The 22832-nt window shown below is 42.6% G+C and overlaps 2 protein-coding genes, 2 long non-coding RNA genes and 1 other non-coding gene across 5 annotated transcripts; 1 reads left to right on the forward strand and 4 right to left on the reverse strand.

Moving 5' to 3' along the window:
• Positions 1–199: 199 nt before the first annotated feature.
• On the forward strand, positions 200–4475 carry LOC4339195 (protein ABA AND ROS SENSITIVE 1). Its single transcript, XM_015783222.3, has 7 exons — positions 200–580; positions 1099–1198; positions 1814–1973; positions 2717–3164; positions 3618–3693; positions 3802–3848; positions 3943–4475. Exons 1-7 carry the CDS (start codon positions 489–491, stop codon positions 4124–4126), a joined length of 1107 nt encoding a protein of 368 aa, XP_015638708.1. The 5' UTR covers positions 200–488; the 3' UTR covers positions 4127–4475.
• Positions 4476–8443: 3968 nt separating this feature from the next.
• Positions 8444–10186, reverse strand: LOC136351142 (basic leucine zipper 23-like). Its single transcript, XM_066310361.1, has one exon. The coding sequence runs from the start codon at positions 9454–9456 to the stop codon at positions 8782–8784; it is 675 nt and encodes a 224-aa protein (XP_066166458.1). The 5' UTR covers positions 9457–10186; the 3' UTR covers positions 8444–8781.
• A 731-nt stretch (positions 10187–10917) lies between these two features.
• Positions 10918–11833, reverse strand: LOC136356455 (uncharacterized). Its single transcript, XR_010741280.1, has 2 exons — positions 11533–11833; positions 10918–11386 (listed from the first exon to the last, which is right to left on the reverse strand). It is a non-coding gene; the product is annotated as an uncharacterized lncRNA (long non-coding RNA).
• Positions 11834–13064: 1231 nt separating this feature from the next.
• LOC4339196 (uncharacterized) lies at positions 13065–14198 on the reverse strand. Its single transcript, XR_010741279.1, has 2 exons — positions 13615–14198; positions 13065–13541 (listed from the first exon to the last, which is right to left on the reverse strand). It is a non-coding gene; the product is annotated as an uncharacterized protein (transcript).
• Positions 14199–15148: 950 nt separating this feature from the next.
• LOC136356456 (uncharacterized) lies at positions 15149–17345 on the reverse strand. Its single transcript, XR_010741281.1, has 2 exons — positions 15652–17345; positions 15149–15515 (listed from the first exon to the last, which is right to left on the reverse strand). It is a non-coding gene; the product is annotated as an uncharacterized lncRNA (long non-coding RNA).
• Between the last annotated feature and the right edge of the window lie 5487 nt (positions 17346–22832).

Raw genomic sequence — 22832 nt, forward strand, 5'->3', positions numbered from 1 at the left:
GCTTCTCTATGACACGGCAAGCCGAGCCATGACGCGAAAACCCGTGGATTACCTTCTATTTACATCCCTAGTCCTATAAAAAAAAAAATCTCCGCAGCCGACTTTCCATTCAGCCCACCCTGAGGTCTCGGCGACATTGCCTGGGCCGTGGCGCTCTCGGGCTGGGCTTTTTCTCCCCACGGAGAACACGCTCGCGGCCATCACGTTAGCAGCCCACTCGCTCGCTCGCTCGCGGCCGCGTCTCCCGTCGTAGCTCGGAGGAAGGTTCTAGACGAGGAGGAGAAGACGCCGCCGCCATCTTCGCGGCCGCCGGAGAGCAGCCAGCAGCGGGGTGCGGGCGGGCGCGGGCGCGACGCGCGTGGCGCGGGTGGAGCTCGGAAGCAGGCGCAGCCTCCACGGGCGCAGGCGGGGTTGCCGGGACGCGCCTGGGCGGGCGGGCGGGCTCGAGGTTGTGGTGGGGCGTGTGGCAGGATCCTCCTCGCGCCGCCATGGATCAGAGGAAGGCGTTGTTCCGGGCGAAGCTCCGGGAGCGCGAGGCCAAGGAGAAGCAGGAGAGGCGCATCGACCCCTCCCTCGTCAGGTATATATCTCCTCTACTCTCCCTCTTCCCCCATGTATCTGTGTGCCTCTGCTCTTCTTCTCTCGCGGATTCGTATGCTACTAGTAGTTTTGTCTCCGGATCCTACCGATAAGCTCGTGCTGTGGCTGCTCGCGCGTTTGCTTGATGTAACCCTAGGCAATTTTGAATGTTTTGTTACAACCAGGCTGGGATTTTAAGGGCTTGAACCGGTTTGCGTACCCTCCAGTAGATTGGAAGAATATTACAAGTATAACATAGCTAATGGGTTCCAGTTTCCTGTCAATTTGGTGTAATTTGCAGCGAGCCATGAAAAACCTACAACATTGATCACAATTTATATAATACCTTTGCATCTTGTTCAGCCGGAATGGTTGCTGACAGAATTGTTGCTATGTTTTATCCAGTTTTGAATATCATGAGCGTTGATGACCAAGGGTAGTATTAGATGGCAACATACTGGACGTGGATTGTTTTTAAGCAATACACCATTCTAACAGATAGGTGCATCATTCCTTCAGGTACAATGAATTTGATCAGCCCATCTGCAGAATCTGCAATGTTACTCTGAAATCTGAAGCACTTTGGCCTGCACATCAAGTTTCACGAAAACATCATGAGGTACACAGAGAAAATGAATCATAGTCATTCTGGATGATCTATGCTTGGATTGACATTCGAAGGATGTACACATAACACATCATTTTACTATCTCATGTGGTATGAATATGTTGATGGAAACACAAATACATATAGAAATTCAACAGTGTAACTGCAAATACATTTCTGCTGAGCATGCTAGCTTATCAATTTGGATAAAATTTTGTATTAGCATCGAAGATGGTTGAAATTTCATACATGCTGTGGTCTGTGGGTTGTTTTGGCAGTATGGTACCATTCTGGTTATGTTCACTTCCACTAATTATCTTTTTTTTTGTTAGTATCTAAAAGGAAAAAATATTATGCGGTTCATATTGCTGATAACCATGGTGTTTCTATTCTTTTCCCTTTAGAAGTTAGTTGCTGCCTTAAATAGCATGCATTACATCCCATAGAATTTGTTTGTTCAAATTGCAGAGATGTGAGTCTAGTTTAACTGCTCCAAGGATAATTGATTGTTCTATAACTTCACATACATATATTCAGATCTATGGCTGTTACTAGGATTTGAAGTATATTTGTTATTTAAAGTGCTCATGTACATTACTGACCCATCTTGTCATTTTTATGATACAGGCAAAAGCCGCTGCAGCTGCATCTGCTAAAGCTCCATCAGGTGCAGGGTCTCGTGGCAATAAGGCCAATCATGAACAACCTGCAGAGTCTCAGAAACCAAAATCTTCCACATTGCCTGCCAACTTTTTTGAAAACCAGGGAATGAAGAGGCATAGTGATGGTGAGAGTAACAAACACGCCCTCCCATCTGTCTGCGCTAAATTTAAAGATAGAGTGAGAAAGCAACTGGAACAGCCTTGGTTATACTTTGTAGTCATTTGCTTATATCCTTTTATTTGTGAGATCTCTGTAAATATTGATTTTTCGTTGAGTTCTCAGTTGATAGGCTCTAGAATTGTATTAATCATGCATCTAATTTCACATTTTGGTCCACACATGGTACAATGCTCATATGCCATGTGTCTGTATAGATCTTCAATGAAATTGATTATCTTATTCTTAAAATAAGCAGGATAGCATTATCATGTAGTGCTTTGATTTTTATAGGCTAATTGTAAACAGATTTAACTTTACCATAAAATCGCCATAAACTACTGAAATTTCAGTCAGCTAAGATTGCATCTTAGACTTTACATTCCTTAGTACATCTGATAATAGCTAAACCTGCGAAATGTTACTATTTGTGTGAGAAATGGTGTTAGGATTTGAAATTTTCTTTGAACATTTTTGTTTGAGACAACATTTTGTATTTTCTGAAGAAGAAAGAAACAAATATCCATGTTATGCTATCCTCTGTAGAGTGATCACCTGCATGTACAGAACATATATTAATTCCTATTTTATCAAGCTTCCTGCTAGTAGTATTATTTATATATGCTATAGAAAGAACTGAAGTGTCCATTTAGCAGTCCAAAAAATATGTTTCATGCTCATGAACCCTAATATAACAACTTATATGACTAGGCGCTGGTTCTGAAGGAAGGTCTGTGCGTCGGGAGGTAGCTGATGTTCAGCAAAAAACCAAAGAAGCAAGCAAAACTAAGCCATCTGTCAATTTTGAGAAAATACCAAAGAAAGAAAGTCAAGCCAATACCAATGTCAAAGGTGTTCTTCCAGGGAACTTTTTTGACTATAATGATGAAGATGAAGATCCAGCTCCTACTGAGGCGAATAGTGCACCTGGAAATCCTCCAATTTCAAATCGCATGCAGGTGAAAGGTGTACCTGATGGCTTCTTTGATGGCAACAAAAACAGCAATGGCATGCAACCCAGTGAACCAAGTCAATCGTCTAAAGCCGTAAAGAGTTCAGAAACTTCTGAAGTAAAAGGATCGCTACCAGAAGGTTTCTTTGATAACAAAGATGCAGATCTCCGTGCTCGTGGTATCCAACCTCCGAAAATCGATATCAAGTAAGGTTTTCATCGACTTGCATATGCATTGCATTTATTAAGTATATGCTTGGACCTCTTGCAGCTACACTTGTTATTCTCACATAATATACCCTTGTGGAAGAATGAATATACCTTTTGAAATGGCAAGTTTGAACATCATTCATGATAAAAATTTCAGGCTTTTCCTTTTCATGGAAGATGTCAGCAGAATTTAACAATATAATTAAGGCTGATTATTAACCTTACTACTGTTACTTCCACACCCTTTTTGCACTTGTGCACTTGTCAAGTTCATACCTGCATGAGGGTCAGAGGGTTAATAATCGTGTTTATGTTTTTTCTGTGAACTATGACATTTGTTCTCTTCTTTTTAGATCATATTCTTCCTGCAAAAAAAGAACTGTATTCAGTTTGTATTGATTGATAGTTGAAGTTTTAACATGAAATATATTATTAAAAAATATTTTTCAGTGATGCTTACAAAGAATTTGAGAAGGAAATTCAGGAGGACTTGCAGGAAGTTGATGATCGCCTTGAAGAAGAGGAGGTTAGGCTTCTCTATTACCTAGTTACACAATATAAAGAATACCTTCGCTTGTCTGGTGCAAATGCTAGTTTGAACTGCTATATTAGCTTTTTTTTATGTGAACTGTAGATTGATGCTGCTGCTGAGAGAGAAGAGTACTTGACATTAGAGCAAGAGTATGTTCCTTAGCCACAACTTGCTATTTTTGAGCCTTCATGCTTAGCGAAGCGAAGGTTTTTTATTTTCATCGTCCATTTATTTTGTACACAGGGAGTATAGGCAGCGGGTGGATATGCTGAAGAAACAGCTTACCGAGTCAAAAGCCGCCCGTACCACTAAAGCAAACAGCAAACCTGTTGGTATGGACATGTTGTCAAGCAGCGACTCATCTAGTGACGAGGAAGATGACAGCACGGATTTTGCTGTTGATTGGAGAGCACAACATTTGAAATGATGTGGAGATTTTTGTGATTGGCTACCCACCGACGATGACAACATAGATCTGTTAGCATCCACCATTGTGCATCCGTGACAATCAGATCCCAGCACCTCTAGGTTTCTGCTTGAGGAGAAGATGATCTCTTTTTTTTTTCTGTTGCATCTTGTCTTTTATCGGAAAAATGTTCGAGCTAATCATGAATTAACACGATGAGAATAGTTTTGGAGAACTGGTGAATGTGTATAATCCTTGCTCCTAAACCTATGCCACAATCTTATCTGAAGGTGTATGCCTATGATGGGCAACATCTTTGTCGGATTGCAACTTCAAGATGAAAGTTGGAAGGGACGCCTTTACCTGTGCAGATTGACTGCCTTTCATCCTGCTTCAACTCCAACGCTTATCTACAGGGTTTCTTACCTTTTTTTTCTCCTCTGCTTATCCGGCACCGGCAACTCCGACGGTGTATCTTTCTGTGATGGTGAAGGACGAGGCCGACGTTGCTACGCGCTGGCCTGCCGGGTACCTAACTTTCCAAAAGTTTGAAACCTCTCATCTTTTGCTTGTTGGCTGACAATGCTTGTTTGTTTATCGGATATAGCCAAAAATTGTATTTTGAAGCTTGATTTTAGAGTTGATTTAGAGCTTCTTCATCGCGGTTTATTTTTTTCTAAGGTTTTTAAAACATTAAGAACAGAAATATAGAAGTTCTATCCATATATTTTTTCCTCGTTCATTTTTTCATGTGTTATTGAGGCCTGGTCACTGATCTGGACTAGTGTGCCGACGTTCAATGGATCGTCTGGTGCTTTGCCTTACAGAAACTCAAAACTAGAATTGTTCGTAGACATCTTCTGTCTTGTGTGCTGCAGTATCCAACTTTCGCAGCTCTACTGTCTAAAAATGAAATAAACTTGTACCTCTGCCATATTGGATAGTGTGGTACTATTGTAGTGTAAGCAATGTTTTGCATTCGCTAGAAATACTGTGTTTCGATGGTGCCGCTTCCAACCTTGTAGATCAACACTGAAAACAACTAGATGAACAAGAACAATATTAACATAGCTTTCTGTCTCTGCTTTATTGATAATGAGATATGAGAATGATGCGCACAGTTTCACTGCCATAGGTCAACCAGACTCGTAGATCATCACAGTTTTGGTTCAGGCATCTGCCTCTATACCCAACTGTTCGCATTTCACAAGAAGAACACTGTGTAACCCACTCAGCGGAACTCCCAAGCTGAACTCACTCAGCAAAGCGTATGACATGGTGAGCTCTGCAACCACTCATTGTGAGGTTGATCATTATGATTTCATCTTCCATTATAATGCTGCTCACAGCCACACGCCAGCCAAAATAAACAGTTGGGGATGTCTGGACATGATCTTTTAGAATTTTACTCCCTCGGCCCATAAATTTAAGCATTTCAAGCATTTAGAATTTATCTGCAAATATAAGGATTCCATCAACTACCACTCATTTGATTTTTTTTCATGTTATTTATGGCCACCCTCCCACCCCAACTATCCCTCATTTTGTTGAGGGTTATTTATTTTTTTCTTTTGTCCAATTAAAAAAAATCAGTTGTTCTTATAGAAGGATTTATAGGTTATTTAGCAAATAATAAGATTAAGTCGAAAGATTACTTTTTACTCATTTCAGTTGTCAATTTTTAAATTTTGAATTGATTATATTCTATTTCAAGCATATGGTTGGCTTTGGAATAAATGATGGAAATCACATGAATCTATGCAGGGATGTTATATTATGGTAAAAAAATTAAATATTAGAAATTCTTATATTTTATAATTGATAGATTAACAAACAGTTTAATTACTGTAGGAACAGAGATCCCAATAGGGACCAGGATGACGCTCCTGACGCCTCATGCTCACCTCTAGGCGATAGAAACGTGGCCAAATGGTAAGATGCCAAGCTCATTTCCGAAACATAATCATTGGAATTTTCAAGTCAATGACGTAGGCGATGTTCACGTTTCTTGTTAGATTTGGTACATGATTATTTCATTTGAACTCCTGTTAATTGGTCAGTAACTTAGTACATATGCAATCTTGTACGGACACATAGAGATGTTGATTTACCTTTCTTTTTTTCACCTTGAGATAAAATGCATCATTGATTCATTGCATCATAACTTGCTCAATTGCTGTTGGTTCCCCCTGATCTTGCTTGGAGTAAAGGGACACATTTCAACTTGGATTTTATTTGGACTGTTTATTGGAGACACCTTGCTTGGATATGGTGTAAAGAAACACATCTCAATTTGGAATTTATTTGGACCGTTTATTGGAGACGTGCATTCATGCATAATTACGTCAGGAGATGCCCAATTGCCCGAATAACCCATAGATTTCTTTTCTCAGGTATAAAAAAATAAATCATGATTGGAGCTGAAAATGGTATATGCAATTTTTTCAATCAGCAAAATAATAGTCGCAAGTGAAAATGAAAGGACTTCTGCAATGATAAAATAAAAAATCAAGGGTAAAACCGGAGCACGTTTCTTCTTCTCCTTTTTTTTTTTGGTGTCTCTGTGTACGTGGTCAAGGAGAGTGGGTAACCAACAAATCAACCTACAATTTCTGGAACCGTCAATGACGGAGATGACAATTAACATAATATTTGAGGCAATCACGATACAATGCTAAAACAACTAAACAAGTGTCCAATTCAGACTTTGCTTTCACGGAAACGATTCCTTTATTAAATTGTGTTTTGATGGTGATCTGAAATAAAAATTCATACAACAGAAATACGCTACTGCTGAAAAAAGAATATTTCTGATGTAATGACAACTGACAACAGCAAAACATATAGATGTTTTTTTCTGTTTTTTGAAACGAACATATAGATGTTTTTGCGACGTAAGAGTACTTCATATGAAATAGTAGCATTTACTGAAAGCATATTATGCATATAAGGGAATAATTAGTGTCAATAATTTTAGATGATGAGATCATTATCTTATACTACTAGCAATTGTTGGTATAATCATTATTATCTTGCACTAGCAACTATTGATATAACATCATTCAATAAAGTACTACAGTGCCAATTCTCAGGTCAAATCATTCACTCTTGCTTTTGATATTGGCTTCTGCTAGGGAAAGAATGAAAGATGACCAATCAAAATGCATTCCCTGTCCTAACTTAGAATAGTGCCCCTCCCAGATGATCCATTGCACCACAATTCACAATCAGAATAGCATGTAAAGCTATAAAGCTTCAGATGCTAGCTTCCCAGTCTCTTTCCTGTTTCTAGAAAAAAAGAAGTTTTATTCTTCCAAATTTTAATATCAGAATTGATCTCTTTCCAAAAATTCCTGAACAATATCTACCATTCCTACATGGCATGATTCATCTGTGCTGAATATTACATGAACTACCAATGCAATTAATTTTTGAGTATTTTTTTACTCGAGAATATATATAATTTATTTAATTGCCTTGGTTATTCTCTTGAGGGAGCACCTATGCAAATGTTTAAACTAGGTTTGTTGTTGCAAACAACAATCCAGCATTCTAAGTCCAGAATTGCATAGCTAAAAATAACTGTGCATCTTAGACTAGTCAGATTACAGTTTGGAGAGACAGATAGTAGCAGTCTAAGTAAAGTGTTGCAGTATTAGGAACAGTCTAATATGTAAATCTAAAAGCAGATGAGTGCACAGAATATTGAAGCCTTTTGCTCGAGACTGATATCTTATCTGGTTACTTGCAGCAGAATTTTGTTAGATGCGAAATTAAAGTTGACTTCGAAATAAGTATTGAATAAATGAATAGCGAACACTTTGTACAGATGTACAAACCACAACCGTGGCAAATATTCTCACATCATTAGAAGGCTTACACTCAGTCCTAAGTCCTCAGCATTTCAGCACCGTTGGGTGGCATCCTTTATATTCTTCTGCAGGATAAACAGCATGATTAATTATATTTCCATAGTTGTAAAGCAATTGCTGAATAAAGAAAGGTCTTGCAGATGCGAACACTAGTTTAGCCAGAATCATCTCTGCATTGAACTATTGCACTAAACAGCATCTGCAACTAGCTGAGGCAGAACAGTTTATCAGTAATAGAGTCAGCATCTGAGTAGTGCCGATTCCGAATCAGAAGCCAAACACACTTCATTTACATGTGGCGTTACAACTAAATATTAGCTTCTTCAAGTTCTATTATACAAGTATCATGACTACAATGAAAAAAAAATATAGAAGCAACAGGATAAACGGAGTTGATTCTACAGTAAAATTATTACAGTAACAGTGAGTGAAACTAACAGGAAGCAACACATTGAATACTAACAGATATCAGAACTGAAGTATACTTCATTTACATACTGGCATTACAATTTTCAAAAACATGATTAAGCACATATTCTTGCAGTGCTATATATATATATACACGAGTACTCCGTAGTCTATACACAGTGAACACTTACACGAGGAGTCATTAACTAAAAAAGAAAAACTTACACAAGGAGTATCATTAGAACATAAAAGGCACCAGATCAGTTCCTACTCGTTGTTACCCTTTTATTCCATGAGAGTATAACTGACAAAAATTGTTTACCCCTCAAGTAAGAAGAACCTGGCATGGCATGGATTGAAAATCTGCCAAACAACTGAAACATCCTTTAAAAGCATTCACTCAGATAGAGAAGCAGAAGTCACCAAGCTTCCGACAACATCCATGGAAATGGAATGCACCGGTCCTGGGATATCAATTTCCTGTGACATGCTACCATCTTTGTCGATCATGCGATCTGCACCCACTGGTCTAGAGCACTCCTCCCAGACCCCTCCAATCTCAGAATTGCCATTGAAGCACATACCTGGATCAGTGCATGCCACAGAGCCAACACTGCACGGCTTCTGGTAAGGGAATGTGCCGATCTCCATATCAATCTTGCCCCGGACATCGAGTAGGATGCTCCTTAACCTGATCACCTCAGCCTCGAGCGCAGCATGGCCCTGCAATCGCTTCAGCAGCTGCTGATTGGCGGCGCGGAGCTTCTTGACCTCCTCCTCCAAGAAAGCCGCATGCGCCTTCTTCTTCTCCCGATACTTGCGCACGGCTTCCCTGTTCCCCAGCGGCCTCCGGGTCTTCGTCAGGTCCTCCTTGATGTCATCTTCGCCACTGCCGGAGGCGAAGACCTGGGTGTGCGTGTGCAAGCATGTGTGGGTGTGCATGGTTGCCGACGGACCAGGAGGATTGCAGGTGTGGGTGTGGGTGCAGGTTGTGATGTTGTTCAAGAAATCATCGAAGCTATCAGGCACCTCCGGATGGGAGAAGAGCAATTGACTTGGGACATCGTCCATTGCCGCAGAATGCGCCAAGAACAATCTCCTTTGTATGGGTCAATGGACAATTTGCACAACAAAGTTGCAATTGCAATTGCAACAAAAGGAATCAAGAACCTCTGAACTTGTTTATTCAATGAGGTTTCTAGATTAACTGACCAGGGATTGAGCAGGCAGACTACATGATCTGCCAAAACCCCTGCAAAAACTGGTGAGCTACCAACTAATAATCAAGAAAGGAGTGAGCAACAAACATGGCACAAGTGAGGAAGCCCTGATTGGGGAGCTCTACGACAGAGGGCATCACAAGAGCCAAAAAAAATCGATGAGGTGCTGAAATAGACAGAGAAAAGGCCGGATTCGGGCATCAAAACCTCATCCTGAGGACGGCGAGCGACATGGATGGAATTCGCAGCAACGCCGAGCTGCCTCTTGCAGGGAGAAAAGAAAAACAAAAGAAAATTGAAAAGACTCTCTCTCTCTCTCCTTTTGCTCCCCTCGCTTTCCTTCGCTTTCCGCCTTCTCTCGCCACCGATCTTTTTCCTGGCGATGTTCCCCCTTCTTTGCTCTGGCGATTGGGGGTTTGGGGATCGGAGAATCTTGGAAAGGAGCCGCGCCGCGAGAGGAGGAGGGGAGCGACGTTGATTTGATGGATGAGTAGTAGTGGTGGGAGAGATCAAAGTTGGGGGAGGATCCTAGTTCTTGCCACTGTGGGTGGGGATGGTTTTGTTTTGTTTGGGTTTCTTTCTTTTAGAGCTTCCTTTTTGCATATTTAAGTACTGCACTAGTTGTTTGTCCGAACTGCCACTTGGACATTTTTGCCCCTTTTAATATTGTTGCCTAGTTGACCATGACACATACGGATGTGCACTGTTTTAGTAAAATTGCTGCTTATTTTTATGCTGATATATCCCACTACATCCATTCTAAATCCCTATATTTTTTTGTAGATGGGGATAGTATTAACGCGAAGGGCCTTGAACGCAGGATGTAAAAATATACACAGAAATCGAAAGATTATAGGAACACAAGACGAAGTATGGTGTTTCCGTGTTTGGAACACTAAGAATAGAGTAAATCAATGGATTCTTGATATATAAAATATAGTTTCTATTTGCTTGTTGATTGTCTCAATTGTGATCACTCGAAGTCACATGAATTGATTTGTTTTGGTCGTCTCAAAGGCAAATAAAATTGATTTGCTTTGGTCGTCTCAAAGGCAAATAAAAGTCAAATTCCTATGGACATGGGCAAAGGGAAAATTCTCTTGTACTCCAATGCCCTTCTTCAAATCTCCAATCCAAAGGTGTGAATAGTACTACCCAAATCCCTCAAATCCTTAAGAATTACCCAATTTTCCTCAAATCCCAAAAAACCAAAGGCAGCCGAAACGTTCAGTATACTAATAGCCAATGAAGATATGCTTGACTGAACTAAGCCGAAACTGATTTCAAATTGTAGAGTTGACTAATTTCTCAATTTGACAACGCAATAGGCCAAACCTTTGTATTTTGGATGCTTACGAGTGTACAGAGAGGAAAGAAATGGAGGGATATGTAGCCGCTTTTTACAATTTAGATGACAGAATCAAAGAATCAGAGGGTGCACGGCAACACCCACGATGCAGATATCTGGATTTTAAGATGCAGATATCTGGATTTTAATCTATCTCGTGGCGTACTGGCGTCGTATCACAATATCAATACTATCATATCAGTGCAGTCCCTTCAAAAATACTATCAGTGCACAAGGCCACTATTGTTTCATCCTGCTGCCCACAAACTTTGCTCGTCCCTTGCCGCACAGGATCACCGTTGCCTGCTAGCCGCGCCAACACTGCATCTGAATTCTGAACGAGTAGGAAAATTAGAGTGCAGTCTAGCTGCTCAACAGACACGAGAGTTTTCCATTGCCAGTGTCTTCAGATTTGTCAGCTGACGCTTTGTCCCTGAAATGTAGTCAATCGTGGAACAACTGAAGGGATGCGAATTTTTTACCCCCAAAAAAAGGGTTAAAAAAAAACATAGTCCCGCGGCAATAATATTGGAGGCCACACTTTTAACTGAAAATACTGGCTTTCTTGTCAAACCATACCTGTCTTACTCTGCACTGCCGCTGCCAACACTTTGGCCTGGCTCCGGAAACAACAGTGTAACCTGCAAAAAAATGCTCTGATAATGCAACACCATTGCAAGATCGAAATCCCATCACCAACAAAGGGTGATTACTTCTACTTTGATGACAAAAGTCAGTTTGTGGTTTTGCAGTCATTGATTCCACTGCGGTTCCGTCAGAAACTCAAATCCAGAATTTACAACACAAATCATATTAACAAGCTACTTGCAGTTCCCTCCACATTTTTTCATCCGGGCTTGGGACCGGCAAAGGCAGTGTTAAACGGCAAAAAAAAAAAGAGAGAGAGAAAAGAAGAAGAAAGAAAAAAAAGAGAGAGAAAAGACAACACAAAACAGAAGATCAAATTGAAAAACAACGAAAATATCCATCATGAAACGCAGGTTACTCAACAACCTAAAATTATTGTGGTCAGTCTGGAAATGCAGGTTAATAATCACTAATTTCATCAAAATAAAGTTTAGACCCAATATGTAACTGATTAGTGCCTTAAAAAAAATCCAGGATGTTGAGATATGATGTGAAAACCAGTGATTCAAGACAGCAGAAACAAGAAAATGCCATATCTTAATTTGGCACAGGTAAGTTAAAAATGTGTGAGAACATAAAGTTTTGTGCTCATTTTAGTATCTTCTGCTCCAACTCCAAATCATAGTCAAGTAAATCAACTTTGAACCGTTGTAAGCAACATAAACACCAACTGACTGGATATAATATTGGGAAGAATTGGTCATTAAATTAGTCATCTGAACAAAGAATCCTTATAATCATCAAGGTTATTGAAACAATCCAACATAAACACCAACTTACTGGATAATATTGGTCTATTGGGAAGAATTGGCAAGAATAAAGTGTTGTGCAGTTAGCAACAGATTGTTACACATTCTTTTTCTATAGAACTCATATAATGAAACCTGCACCAACTGTGATACCTATCTGATGTCTGAGATTCAGGAGCTGTTAACACTGATTTAAAATCTTATGGTGTAATGATCAGGAAGCCCATGAAAATGTTACCGGCAACAAGATCTGGAACTGACAAATCCTTTTGAGTGCACAACTGCTGGAAAGTGAAAACCAACCAAACAGCCATTGGTTAAAATTGTGGTCATAGAACAGGTAAAAGATAGTGACGATTCAAGTAATCGGGAGTCAGAACAGTATATATTTGTCTAAAGTTTAGGAAAAGTGAGCTCTTGCAGCTATGGACTGTCTGGTTCATCTACTTCAAGTCCTGAACGGCCTTGGTATGCTGGATCTCTGCAGATGAAATCCAAGTTCAAATTTCAACAGTATAAAAGATTCTGTTGGTCTTTCTGAATAATGATTTGAGATGACAGAATTAACAAATCTGCAAACAGGTTTCTGCTCCACAGAATGTCTTGCAAGGTTAACAAAGAAAGGAAGAGGGACCAAACTATGTGTTTATTTTGGCAGAAAGATACACTTAATATCACAAACATGCATTGAAAGATGTCACAATGAGAGAGGAATAAGCCTGGGTTAAAGAATTCAGCAACTGAGCACGCGTCCAAACAAATATTGATTACACTTTGTATCTTCAAATGCCATGTCTGCATTGAATCAACAAGGGACATATATAAAACCAATGTCTGAAAAGCATTAACTAACAAAGACTAACAAAAGAAGTCAGGGAAGGAACTCCAAGCATGGTTCCGAAATTAGCTACTCCACAAGCCATATATATACTTCTAATTGTTGGAGAAGAAGCAGATAAGTATTGTTGGACAGATGAAGTGTGCACATGAAGAAATCCAAACAAAAGGTTAATTTTTTCCAATGCATGATCTTTGGTCCAGTCGAGCTTCAACTCCAAACCTTAACTTGTAGATATTGAATGACAGCAAATCCAATGAGGGAACCACTATTGATAAATAACACGGACTTCCCATGAACTAACCAAACATAGATCCCTTTTCAACTCCAACATCCACCCTTTGGCGTGTCATCTAAAGCACAGAAACACATACGCTAAACAAGATTAGCTTTTAAAATAATTTATACCAAGGGTACGGAACACACCTTATATAAAAGGATAATGTCTGATAGCTGGCCATTAGGTAAAATTCCTCAAAGTGCCGAGACAAAGAACAGCATAGAGACAGACAATCCAAATCAAGATAAATCTATGAAACGACCAGACCTTATCTAATAACTTACTGCCCTTCCTCAATTTCCAGGTACTAGCTTTCTCACAGGGAGCTCATTTCCAACCAACCCTGTAATCAATATGCGAACAAGAAAACACATGCACCGAATCTAGAAACAATCGATCAAACCACAAAATGGTAATCAATATGCGAACAAGAAAACACATGCACCGAATCTAGAAACAATCAATCAAACCACAAAATGGTAAACCACAAACCAGGCAATTTAATTTCCTCGAGAAAATTTCCTCGTCACATGGACAAAAGGAGAATCTGCATGCAGAGGAAGGCACAAATGACGCCAAATCAAATATGGGCATAAGAAGCTACATTATCAACCAAAACAGAAATAGAAACATAAGAATGCAAGGAGAGCACTAAATCGTATATAGTTGTAGGTTGTACGATCTCCCATGGTCTCATCTAGCTTGAAGCTCCAAAACACACCCTCGAACCCTCCCCATCCCTGATGATCGAAATTAAGAGTATTCAAATTCTGTCCTTGTGGGGCATTTAACTTTTTAATAAGGAGTTGAAGGGAAAATCCTGGTTGTTCAGAAGATTTCAATCGGAATTGGATTTGCCTTGCAAAATGACCAAAAATAGACCTGAAACAGGCAAAAGACTATCTTCTATGAATCTGTATAGGCGGAAGCAGCTTAGACATCAAAAACAAATTGTCATGGTGGAAAGGAGGGATAAGCCTGTTTAGAGAGGTCAGAACATCCAAATCTGTATTGATTTTGCAGCTCCAAATCTGTACTGAATCTGTATGTCTGCATTTGAATTGATGGCAGGCACATAAAAACCATGTCTGAAGAGTAATAACTAAAGAAGTAGAAAGATTGTTAATCACAGAAGAAACCAGTGCCCTGATTAGCTCCAAAATAGCAACTCCAACAAAGCTAGTACTTCCAATTGCTGGAGAAAAAACGAAAATCCACATAAGCATCGCTGAGAAGATGCTAAACCGGATGGTAAGTACTAAAATAATGAGTGGGTGAATTTGGCTTAATGATCTTTTTCCAGTTATATGATAGTTGCTCCAGTCCACCGTAATATCAAAAGATCCATCCTCTACTCTTGGATTTAATCTCCCGATAGCCACCCTTCTGCATCATCTAAAACAAGGACAAACACACAAACCACAAAAAAAAAACTAACTCAGGTCTCAAGTCTAGAATCCACTAAAATTACGAGATACTGCAACTGATGGCTGGCCATCAGGGAAGACCCCACACAGAAACGCCAAGCCAAACGATCCATATGCTGAAATAATCCAGGTAACAATAATCTGCGAAATCAATCAGACCTTGTGTGCATTCAGAGCTCCAACCCCCAGACCAACCCAGAGACTATCGGATAAACATAGGTAACAATTGAAGGTGATAAAACACAAACCGAACAAGCCAACAGCCTCCAATCAATAACCTTGTCAACTTGGGAGAAAATTAAGGAATCTGCGACCAACAAAGAAAGACAAAGGCACACCAAAATCTAAGCTACATGTATGAAGCAATTCTGATGACCGAAATAGAAACTAAACAGGAAGTTAAGTATTAGGCAAACTAGGAAAAGTATGTTTTGGTTGTAGAATTCTCCAGTAGTCACATCTATCTTGAAGCTCCAAAATTCCTACGCAATTCCATTTCTGCAGATAAATCCAAGCACTTAAATTCTACCCTTGGTGAGTACTTCTAATGATGAATTGAATAAGGGGATTTAAAGATTTCACTCAGTGAAGGCTGGCCATGCAAAATTATGAACTAGGACCTGCAGTGAGCAAGAGACCACTTATTCGAGAAGAAATTCAACTTTGCAAGCAATTAACTTCTGATGGTAAATTGAAGAGAAAGGGGTGATGATTTAAAGGATTCACTCAGATTGGCCATAGAAATTATGTAGAAACCTGCAGATTGGCCATAGAAATTATGCAGAAACCTGCAGTGAGCAATAGATTGGACTTAAATATATCTTTGTGAGGTATATAACTTCTAATGATGAATTGAAGAGAAGGGTGGTGATTTAAAGATTTCACTCGGTGAAGGTTGGCCTTGCAAAATTATGAGATAGGCCTGCAGCAAGCAAGAGAACATTTATTTGGGAAGAAATTCAACTTTGTAAATTTTTAACTTCTAACGATGAATTGAAGAGAAAAAGGGTAGTGAGCTTCACTGAGACGAGCCATAACAATTACTCTTATTTAGAGACCTACAGTGAGCAAGAGTATTATTTTGGAGGAAAGCAGCTTAAGCATAGAAAACATGCACTAAAGACTGAGTGGCATAGGTATAAAGCCTGTCTTGAGCTCGCAGACCGAGGCAGGTTTGGATTGCAAATTCCATCTTAGTTGTGTGCTATCTGCAAGAACTAAGAATTACTGATGAAGAACATGGAAAATTTGATTAAGGGGAAGATTGTCGATCACAGAAAAAGAACTGCCAGCGGCCTGTATGTATGGTGATTCCAATTCATGCAGCAAATAGGACTCGCCGTGAGATGCAACTCCCAATAATTCTGAAGAACAACCAACGGCCCAAATCAGACTTTTCAAGGCATTAATCAAATTATGCTGACAACAACTAAATCAAATCAAGGGGGGTTCAGAATCCAAACGAAGCATTGCTATTCCATCTGACAATCTCCCGTAAATCTATCTCCAAATCACTTAGAAATCTGCACATCTTGAGGATCTGACCAAAGGAAATCCAGTGAACGTTGTCACGACACCACAAACTTTCGTGTCAGAATAATTTCAGAACCACCATGAACTAATCAAAAAGCCATGAACCATAACAATCAAACCTCCACCTCCCCGATTCATCATAATAATCAAAGCAACCATGAACCTGGACCATAATAATCAAACCTCCACCAATTCGGTTCATCTCAACAGCCTCCCTCCCTCCTGCATCATCTAGAGCAGCACAAACACATACCACAAGCCAGATCAGCGGTTACAAATAACTATCAACCCAGGGTCTCGAATCACCTCGCGTAAGGACAGATAAGAACCCGATGATCATCCATCCATCGATTGAAGGTAATCAACCACTCAAATCTGAAATCAATCACCGAACCCAAGTGACTAAATCAAACGACCGTAGACGGGAAACTGACCTCTTCCTCGAAACCTCGACTTCCCCCTTCGCCACACGACGCCACGGGAACCTCCAAAATCCCGGATCAAATCCGCTCCTGCAACAACCGAACACGCCGAGAGGACGAACACGGGGAACAACACAAAACAGAAATCGAGACCAGAGAAGGGGTCGGATAGGATCGGATCGAATCGAATCACCGGGGAGGAAAAAAATCAAACACGTCGCAAGCAAACCGAACAATCAATCAATCAAGTCGAACGAATCCAGATAGAGGAGGCTCCCGGGCAGCGTCGCACGGAGATCTGCGGACAGAAAAGGCGAAGAACACGACGACAATCCAAATCAACACGAAGATTATTAAGAGGGGAAAAAAACGAAGAAACTCGAATCGAATCGAGAGGCAGAGGGAGGAAGGGATCGGGAACGGGAAGACGCAAACGCGACGACGCGACCACGCCGAAGAGAAGAAGAAAAAATAAAACCGAGGGGGCCGCGAGGTGGGGAGAAACCGTGGCGGGGCGTCGCCTAATATAGGAGAGGGGTGGACGAGAGGCGGTGCCAAGCCAACTCGGCTTCGGCTTTCCTTAACGGACACGGCGCCGCCTCGGCCTCGCGTTTGGTTTGGCCCCATGTGGGGCCCAGGCGCCAGCGAGACAGGTGGGGTGGACAGGCTGGTGGAAGTGGTATTCCGTGTTCGGGTTGGCTACGGGGGTGCGTGGACGGTTGGCGCGTCGGCAACGGCAACGCGGAAGATATTCGGTCGCGTGGACCGAGAAACTTCTCGGGTTCACGGGAGCTTCGCGAGGAGAGGGGGGGGGGGGGGGGGGGTGTGGGTGTGGGGCCCGGTCGTCTGTGGCTGCGGTTGATTGCTGACCGTTGGCCACCCGTGTATCATATGGTCCGCACGTATTTTTGGGGTTAAAAAAAGGCTTTTGCAGGATTTGCGGGGGGCATCGTGGACCGGGTCCACCCGGACCGGTTCCTAGGCGGTGGAAGAATTTTTTTCGTTTTTAGATTTTTTTTTAATATTTACAGAAATAATCTATCGACAAAAAAATTGCAGAAATAGGCGGCAAGCTGACGTGGCAGACGGTGGGTTGACCGCGCCGTCTGCCGCCGTCGGCCAAAATTGCGATTAGGCCCTTGCCGCCCATACAGAGGGCGGCAAGGGGCTAATCGCAATTTTGGCCGCCCATAAAGAGCTTGCAGCCGTACTTTTTTCATCTGGGTCCCTTGCCGCCGACCCAGATGAAAAAAGTACGGACAAAAGATTTTTCTATGTTATGTTAATAATAAATAAAGAAGTATTTATTGGTAAAATTTGTTAATATTGTTATAAAAATGTATTGAAGTTGGTTGTCGCGCAATTTCATATGTTAAGTGAGGTATTATTTTGTACCTTATTCGACGTATTAGTACTCGGATAATTTATATAGGCCTATCGCAGTCTGGGTCGTAGAAACATTATATGGACTTAAACAAGGAGAATTATGTAACATGAAGAAATAGTAGTACAATTTGAACATGATACAACTATTTGCATTGCGGTTACATAGATGATATTAGATTCGAACTAGGAGGGAGGTAATGCAATAGTTGAACACAACGACGATGTAGTAATGGGACAAGGAAGCATGACAGTAGAAATTTCAATATGCTAAGTTGTCCGATAATAGCTAACCCCTACGTGAGGATCCCTCTCCTCTCTCAAACCGCGCTTTAGTAACCCTGTATTGCTCTGGTAGTTCAAGCTGCACAACACGGCTAGGTGGAGTTAGAATCCTTCTGGTGTCTATCCATTCTCTGTATTGTTATCTCCTTGGTGGTTCCTGGGAGGAAAGAATAGATGTAAAGCAAGCAAAGTTAGTAAATGTTGTGAGAAAATAAGGATTCATGTAATCAAAATATTCTTACCATGAAATCATCGTCAAGAATATTTGGACAAACAAAGAACCTTCGACCCAATGTTGTAGGATTTATGGAACGAAGAAGCTGACAACGATCACCACACCTGCATCTTAGACAGGCTTCCCATGGAGGGAGTGCCGTAGTTAGCACCCGCCAGTCGCTCTGTTGTTCACGACATTGTCGTTCATAAGCCGCTTTTCTCTGTAAGTATTGCTCAGTACTTTCGGATGCGAAATACCAGCGACCTTCTTATAAACAAGTGGTTAGGTCGAGAACGGGATTTTCTGTATCGACCCACTCGATGTATGCGCAAGCCGTAGTGCGGGTCTGCCGAATAGAGTAGTGTTACGAAGAATAAAGCGATTGCCCATACGGAATGAATAAGCATATGCAGATAATAAAATACCTCACGGTCATAGTTAGGGCACCTAAAAAAGCGCCTTCCTCGAATATCAGGATTCCTCGAAGCCATTAGTTGGCATCGATCACCGCATAGGCAGAGAGGACGCTGGCACCAAGGTGGTAGTAGGTATACACAAGGATCGTTACGCCAGTTTGGATCCTCAACACCCCGGCGTCTAGCCATTGATGAAAGCCGGTCGGATTTGTAATGAAGCAAGTGGGGAAGAGAGTACTGAATGTGACTGAGTTCTGAAAGATTGTGAGACCTCACTCGTTAAGGCGACTTATATAGGCGCAAAAAATCGAGTGATACCCCTGACATGTGAACGTGGTGGGGTATGGTGGGTACGCCTGATTGGCGCCGAAAGTTACATGCATGATTGGCGCCGAAAGTTACATGCATGATCGGCGCCGAAAGTTACATTGGTCGTATGCGCCAAATGGCGGGCAAATACTCGTATCGCACGCGAATAAAGGAGGCTGCATCGGTGCGGCAGAAAGTAGTCGTGCATGCGCCGAAAGGTATCGTGTATGCGCCGAAAGGTATCGTGCACATATAACAACAACGTAGTCATTACACAAGCATACAGTATTGGAAAGTGAAGCAAATAAACAAAGAGAAGATTGCTCTACTGGCCCTGCCCCGCGCCGCAACCACGCTTGGTCCTCCGGGCCTGTGCTCACACGTGGTCCTGGGAGTAGGTGAAACGATCCGGTGGCACAGCACGGGTAGCACGAGTGTCCTACGGAGGAGTGGCCTGCGCCTGGTCCTGCGTCTGCACCGGCGGTGCGCCTCCCAGCTGTGAGGGGCCGATGACGTCCTCTGTCGAGCCTGAAGCGAAGTCAAAGTCAGTGATGTCGAAGAGCAAGGTGGAAGGCAGCAAGCGGTCCGACGAGGTCCCAGCATGGTCCAGTGGTGGACCCTGACTCGACGTGCCGGCTGCCTGTGACGAAGTCCCGGTGTACTGCCAGAACTGCGCTGAGTGCGAGGTCGACGCAGTTGCCTGAGACGCTGACCCTGCAGCCTGGGAGAAGTGGGCGGCCTGCGTCATAGCGAACTGGGCGAAACCTACACATCGACAACAGGACCCTTGTAAGCTAAGACATAAAATGCATGTAAATTGATTGTCGAAGTAATGTTGTTTTTTTAAGTACTTGTGGGGGGCACAACAGAAGGCCTAGCCGAGGAAGGCGGGGTGCTGAACGGTGCACGAAACCCTGAAGCAATCGGCAAGTGAAACGGCTCACTTATATGTGCGAGGCATGTACAGAAATAGTAATAAAAATACTTACCTCCGTGCGGAGGGGGAGTCGGCCTAGGAACGTGCGCAGCTGGACGGGGACCAGTCGGTACGGGTGGCCGCTGTACAGCTGCGTCTGCCCGAGCAATGTCGTCTGCACGACAGGTGAGCACTCGGAGAATCGAGCGCATCGACTCCACCATCCGCGTGTACGTTGTCAGGTGCTCCTCTATGGGTACCGGAATCCCCGCGCCTAAACGTTGGATCGTCGTTGAACCATCAACGACGACCCGGTTGATGTCGTCGACCTGCATGGTTAATTTGTTCGTAAATATTCGTAAAATTTGACGAAGAGAAAGACATGAAAACATAAAGGAATGGTGCGATGCAGGGTACTCACAGCACGAGCGAAGTCCTGGTCGCGGTGCCTGGCGTAGAGGTCTCTAGTGCTCGCAACGTGGGGCTGCTGCTCCAAGGGAGCGAAGGTGACCCTAGTACGGGTGCGTGGCTGGTACCAGCGTAGGTAGGCCTGGTACGCCTCCTCAGTGTGTGGCTCTCCCTCGTGGTCCACGATCTCCTCAGTTGCGAGCTTGGCGGGCCAGTCCTCAACAAAAGTCGCCAACTTGGCGGGCCAGTCGCCAGCTGACTGCTGACCCTTGCGCGAGTACCTGCGAATTAATGTGTAATATTAGTGTGAAACGACAGATGTTACAAATTATTGTGAACATGTAGATTTTAATGCAACAACGGAAAGCGTAGTGAAAGATCTTACCGGTGAACAGCAGCTGGGACGGTGGTCGGAAACGGTACTGGAAAGGGCTGACGGAGGCCGAACTGTCGCATCACGCGGAAAGGGGCGTGAGGCTCAACGCAGATGTCGAAGACCATCGGAACCGTAGTCATCTAGTACGCCTGGTCCCTGGTAGAGAGTGTGGACAGACCCAACGGCGCACGAGCCTGGGTAGCCGCGGCACTGTAGGGCTCCCACACGACGTCAGTCGGCAGAAGGCGGTCGAACTCCATAACAAACTCAGGATACGACCGCCTAACCTGGACGTGAGCCCATCGGCGCTGCAATACGAGACGATCGATGTGATGTATAATGAACTTAGCAATTAACTTAACAATACGATAAGATCGATGCAACGTACCTGACGACGTGTCACGCCCAGAAATTCCCGAATAGAATTCCAAGCAGAATGTGCATTAAAATCCCCGTCCAGGACCGGCCGGGGTACACAAATGACAATGTTGACATTCAGATCCACGTCTTACAAACATCATAAAAGTCTTACATAAATGCAGCGGAAAAAACGAAAGACAACAGGAGCTAAGCCTTGACTAGAACTGCAGCGGGAACACCACTCCACATGCATCCTCGACGGCACGGACGAAGCCTACTCCTCGGAGAAACCTTCATCTGACACATACTCGTGCTCTGGGGTTGGGAAAAATAGAGCAAGACTGAGTACTACCCACTGTACTCAGCAAGTCATACCGGAATAGGGATATGATGCAGGGAATTATCAAAGAAGAGCTAGAGTGGTTCATTTGCATAAAGCGAGCATTTATAAACAGAAGTTGAAAGTTTTAAACGGTTGTAATAATTAATTAATATTAACTATCCACTGTCCAACGCTATCCCACGTTGCAACAGGCCCAACCAGGCACCTAAACTATCCAAAAACAAAAGATTACACTAGGGTGAGACTAATCACGGTGAATCTGGTTGACCGCCCATAACTGCGGGCACGGCTATTCGAATAGTTTTACTCTGATCAGAGGTGTACAACTGTACCCACAAGACACAGCCCCACGACACGTTTCCGTGCGCCGACATGTCACCACGACATACCGGAAAGAGGCCGTGATAGGACCCTTCGCATAACCCCCTCTAACCAAGCACACCACACCTCAGGTTTCACCCCCACTCCTCGCAAGGCAGCGGGCAGTCCCCTCTCGTGCCTAGGTGAATCCGGAAGCGACAGAGGCCGTCGCAGGACCCGCCCCGCTCCATCACGCCCACCCTTGCCTGGATGCGTTGACTAGAGGAAAGCTATACTACAAGCCCAGCCATTGCCCACGCTGGCTTGTGGTAAGTACGATAAGTTCTTCCAGGGCATCCCGCGAACCGGTCCTTAACTGCCATGGGTGCGACCAGCAAAACCATGCACCCACAGCCCACCATGTGATTTATTTTAATTAACTAACACCAAAGCGGTGGCACTAATCCAACAAGACCATTAGAGCCAACAGTCTAAACATTAATAAGATCTTCCCCATTGTGCACTAGTTGAACTAAGCATGGCTAAGCAATCCCTAGTCCAATCTCTAGTCATGTTATAACCCCAAGCTGACAAAGAAACATGGTACAACAATAGCATGGCTATGACAATAGGTAAACACCCCATAGAAACATTATAAAACAATGCAAT

This window comes from Oryza sativa, chromosome 5 (genome assembly GCF_034140825.1).
Source record: "Oryza sativa Japonica Group chromosome 5, ASM3414082v1".
Lineage (NCBI taxonomy): Eukaryota > Viridiplantae > Streptophyta > Magnoliopsida > Poales > Poaceae > Oryza > Oryza sativa.

Bases quoted from the DNA above. Each gene is read 5' to 3' on its own strand.
- LOC4339195 (XM_015783222.3), top strand. From the start codon at position 489: ATGGATCAGAGGAAGGCGTTGTTCCGGGCGAAGCTCCGGGAGCGCGAG. The intron at 1,199-1,813 runs GTACACAGAGAA...TTTATGATACAG, and splicing joins TTTCACGAAAACATCATGAG to GCAAAAGCCGCTGCAGCTGC. The intron at 1,974-2,716 runs GTGAGAGTAACA...TTATATGACTAG, and splicing joins AATGAAGAGGCATAGTGATG to GCGCTGGTTCTGAAGGAAGG.
- LOC136351142 (XM_066310361.1), bottom strand. From the start codon at position 9,456: ATGGACGATGTCCCAAGTCAATTGCTCTTCTCCCATCCGGAGGTGCCT.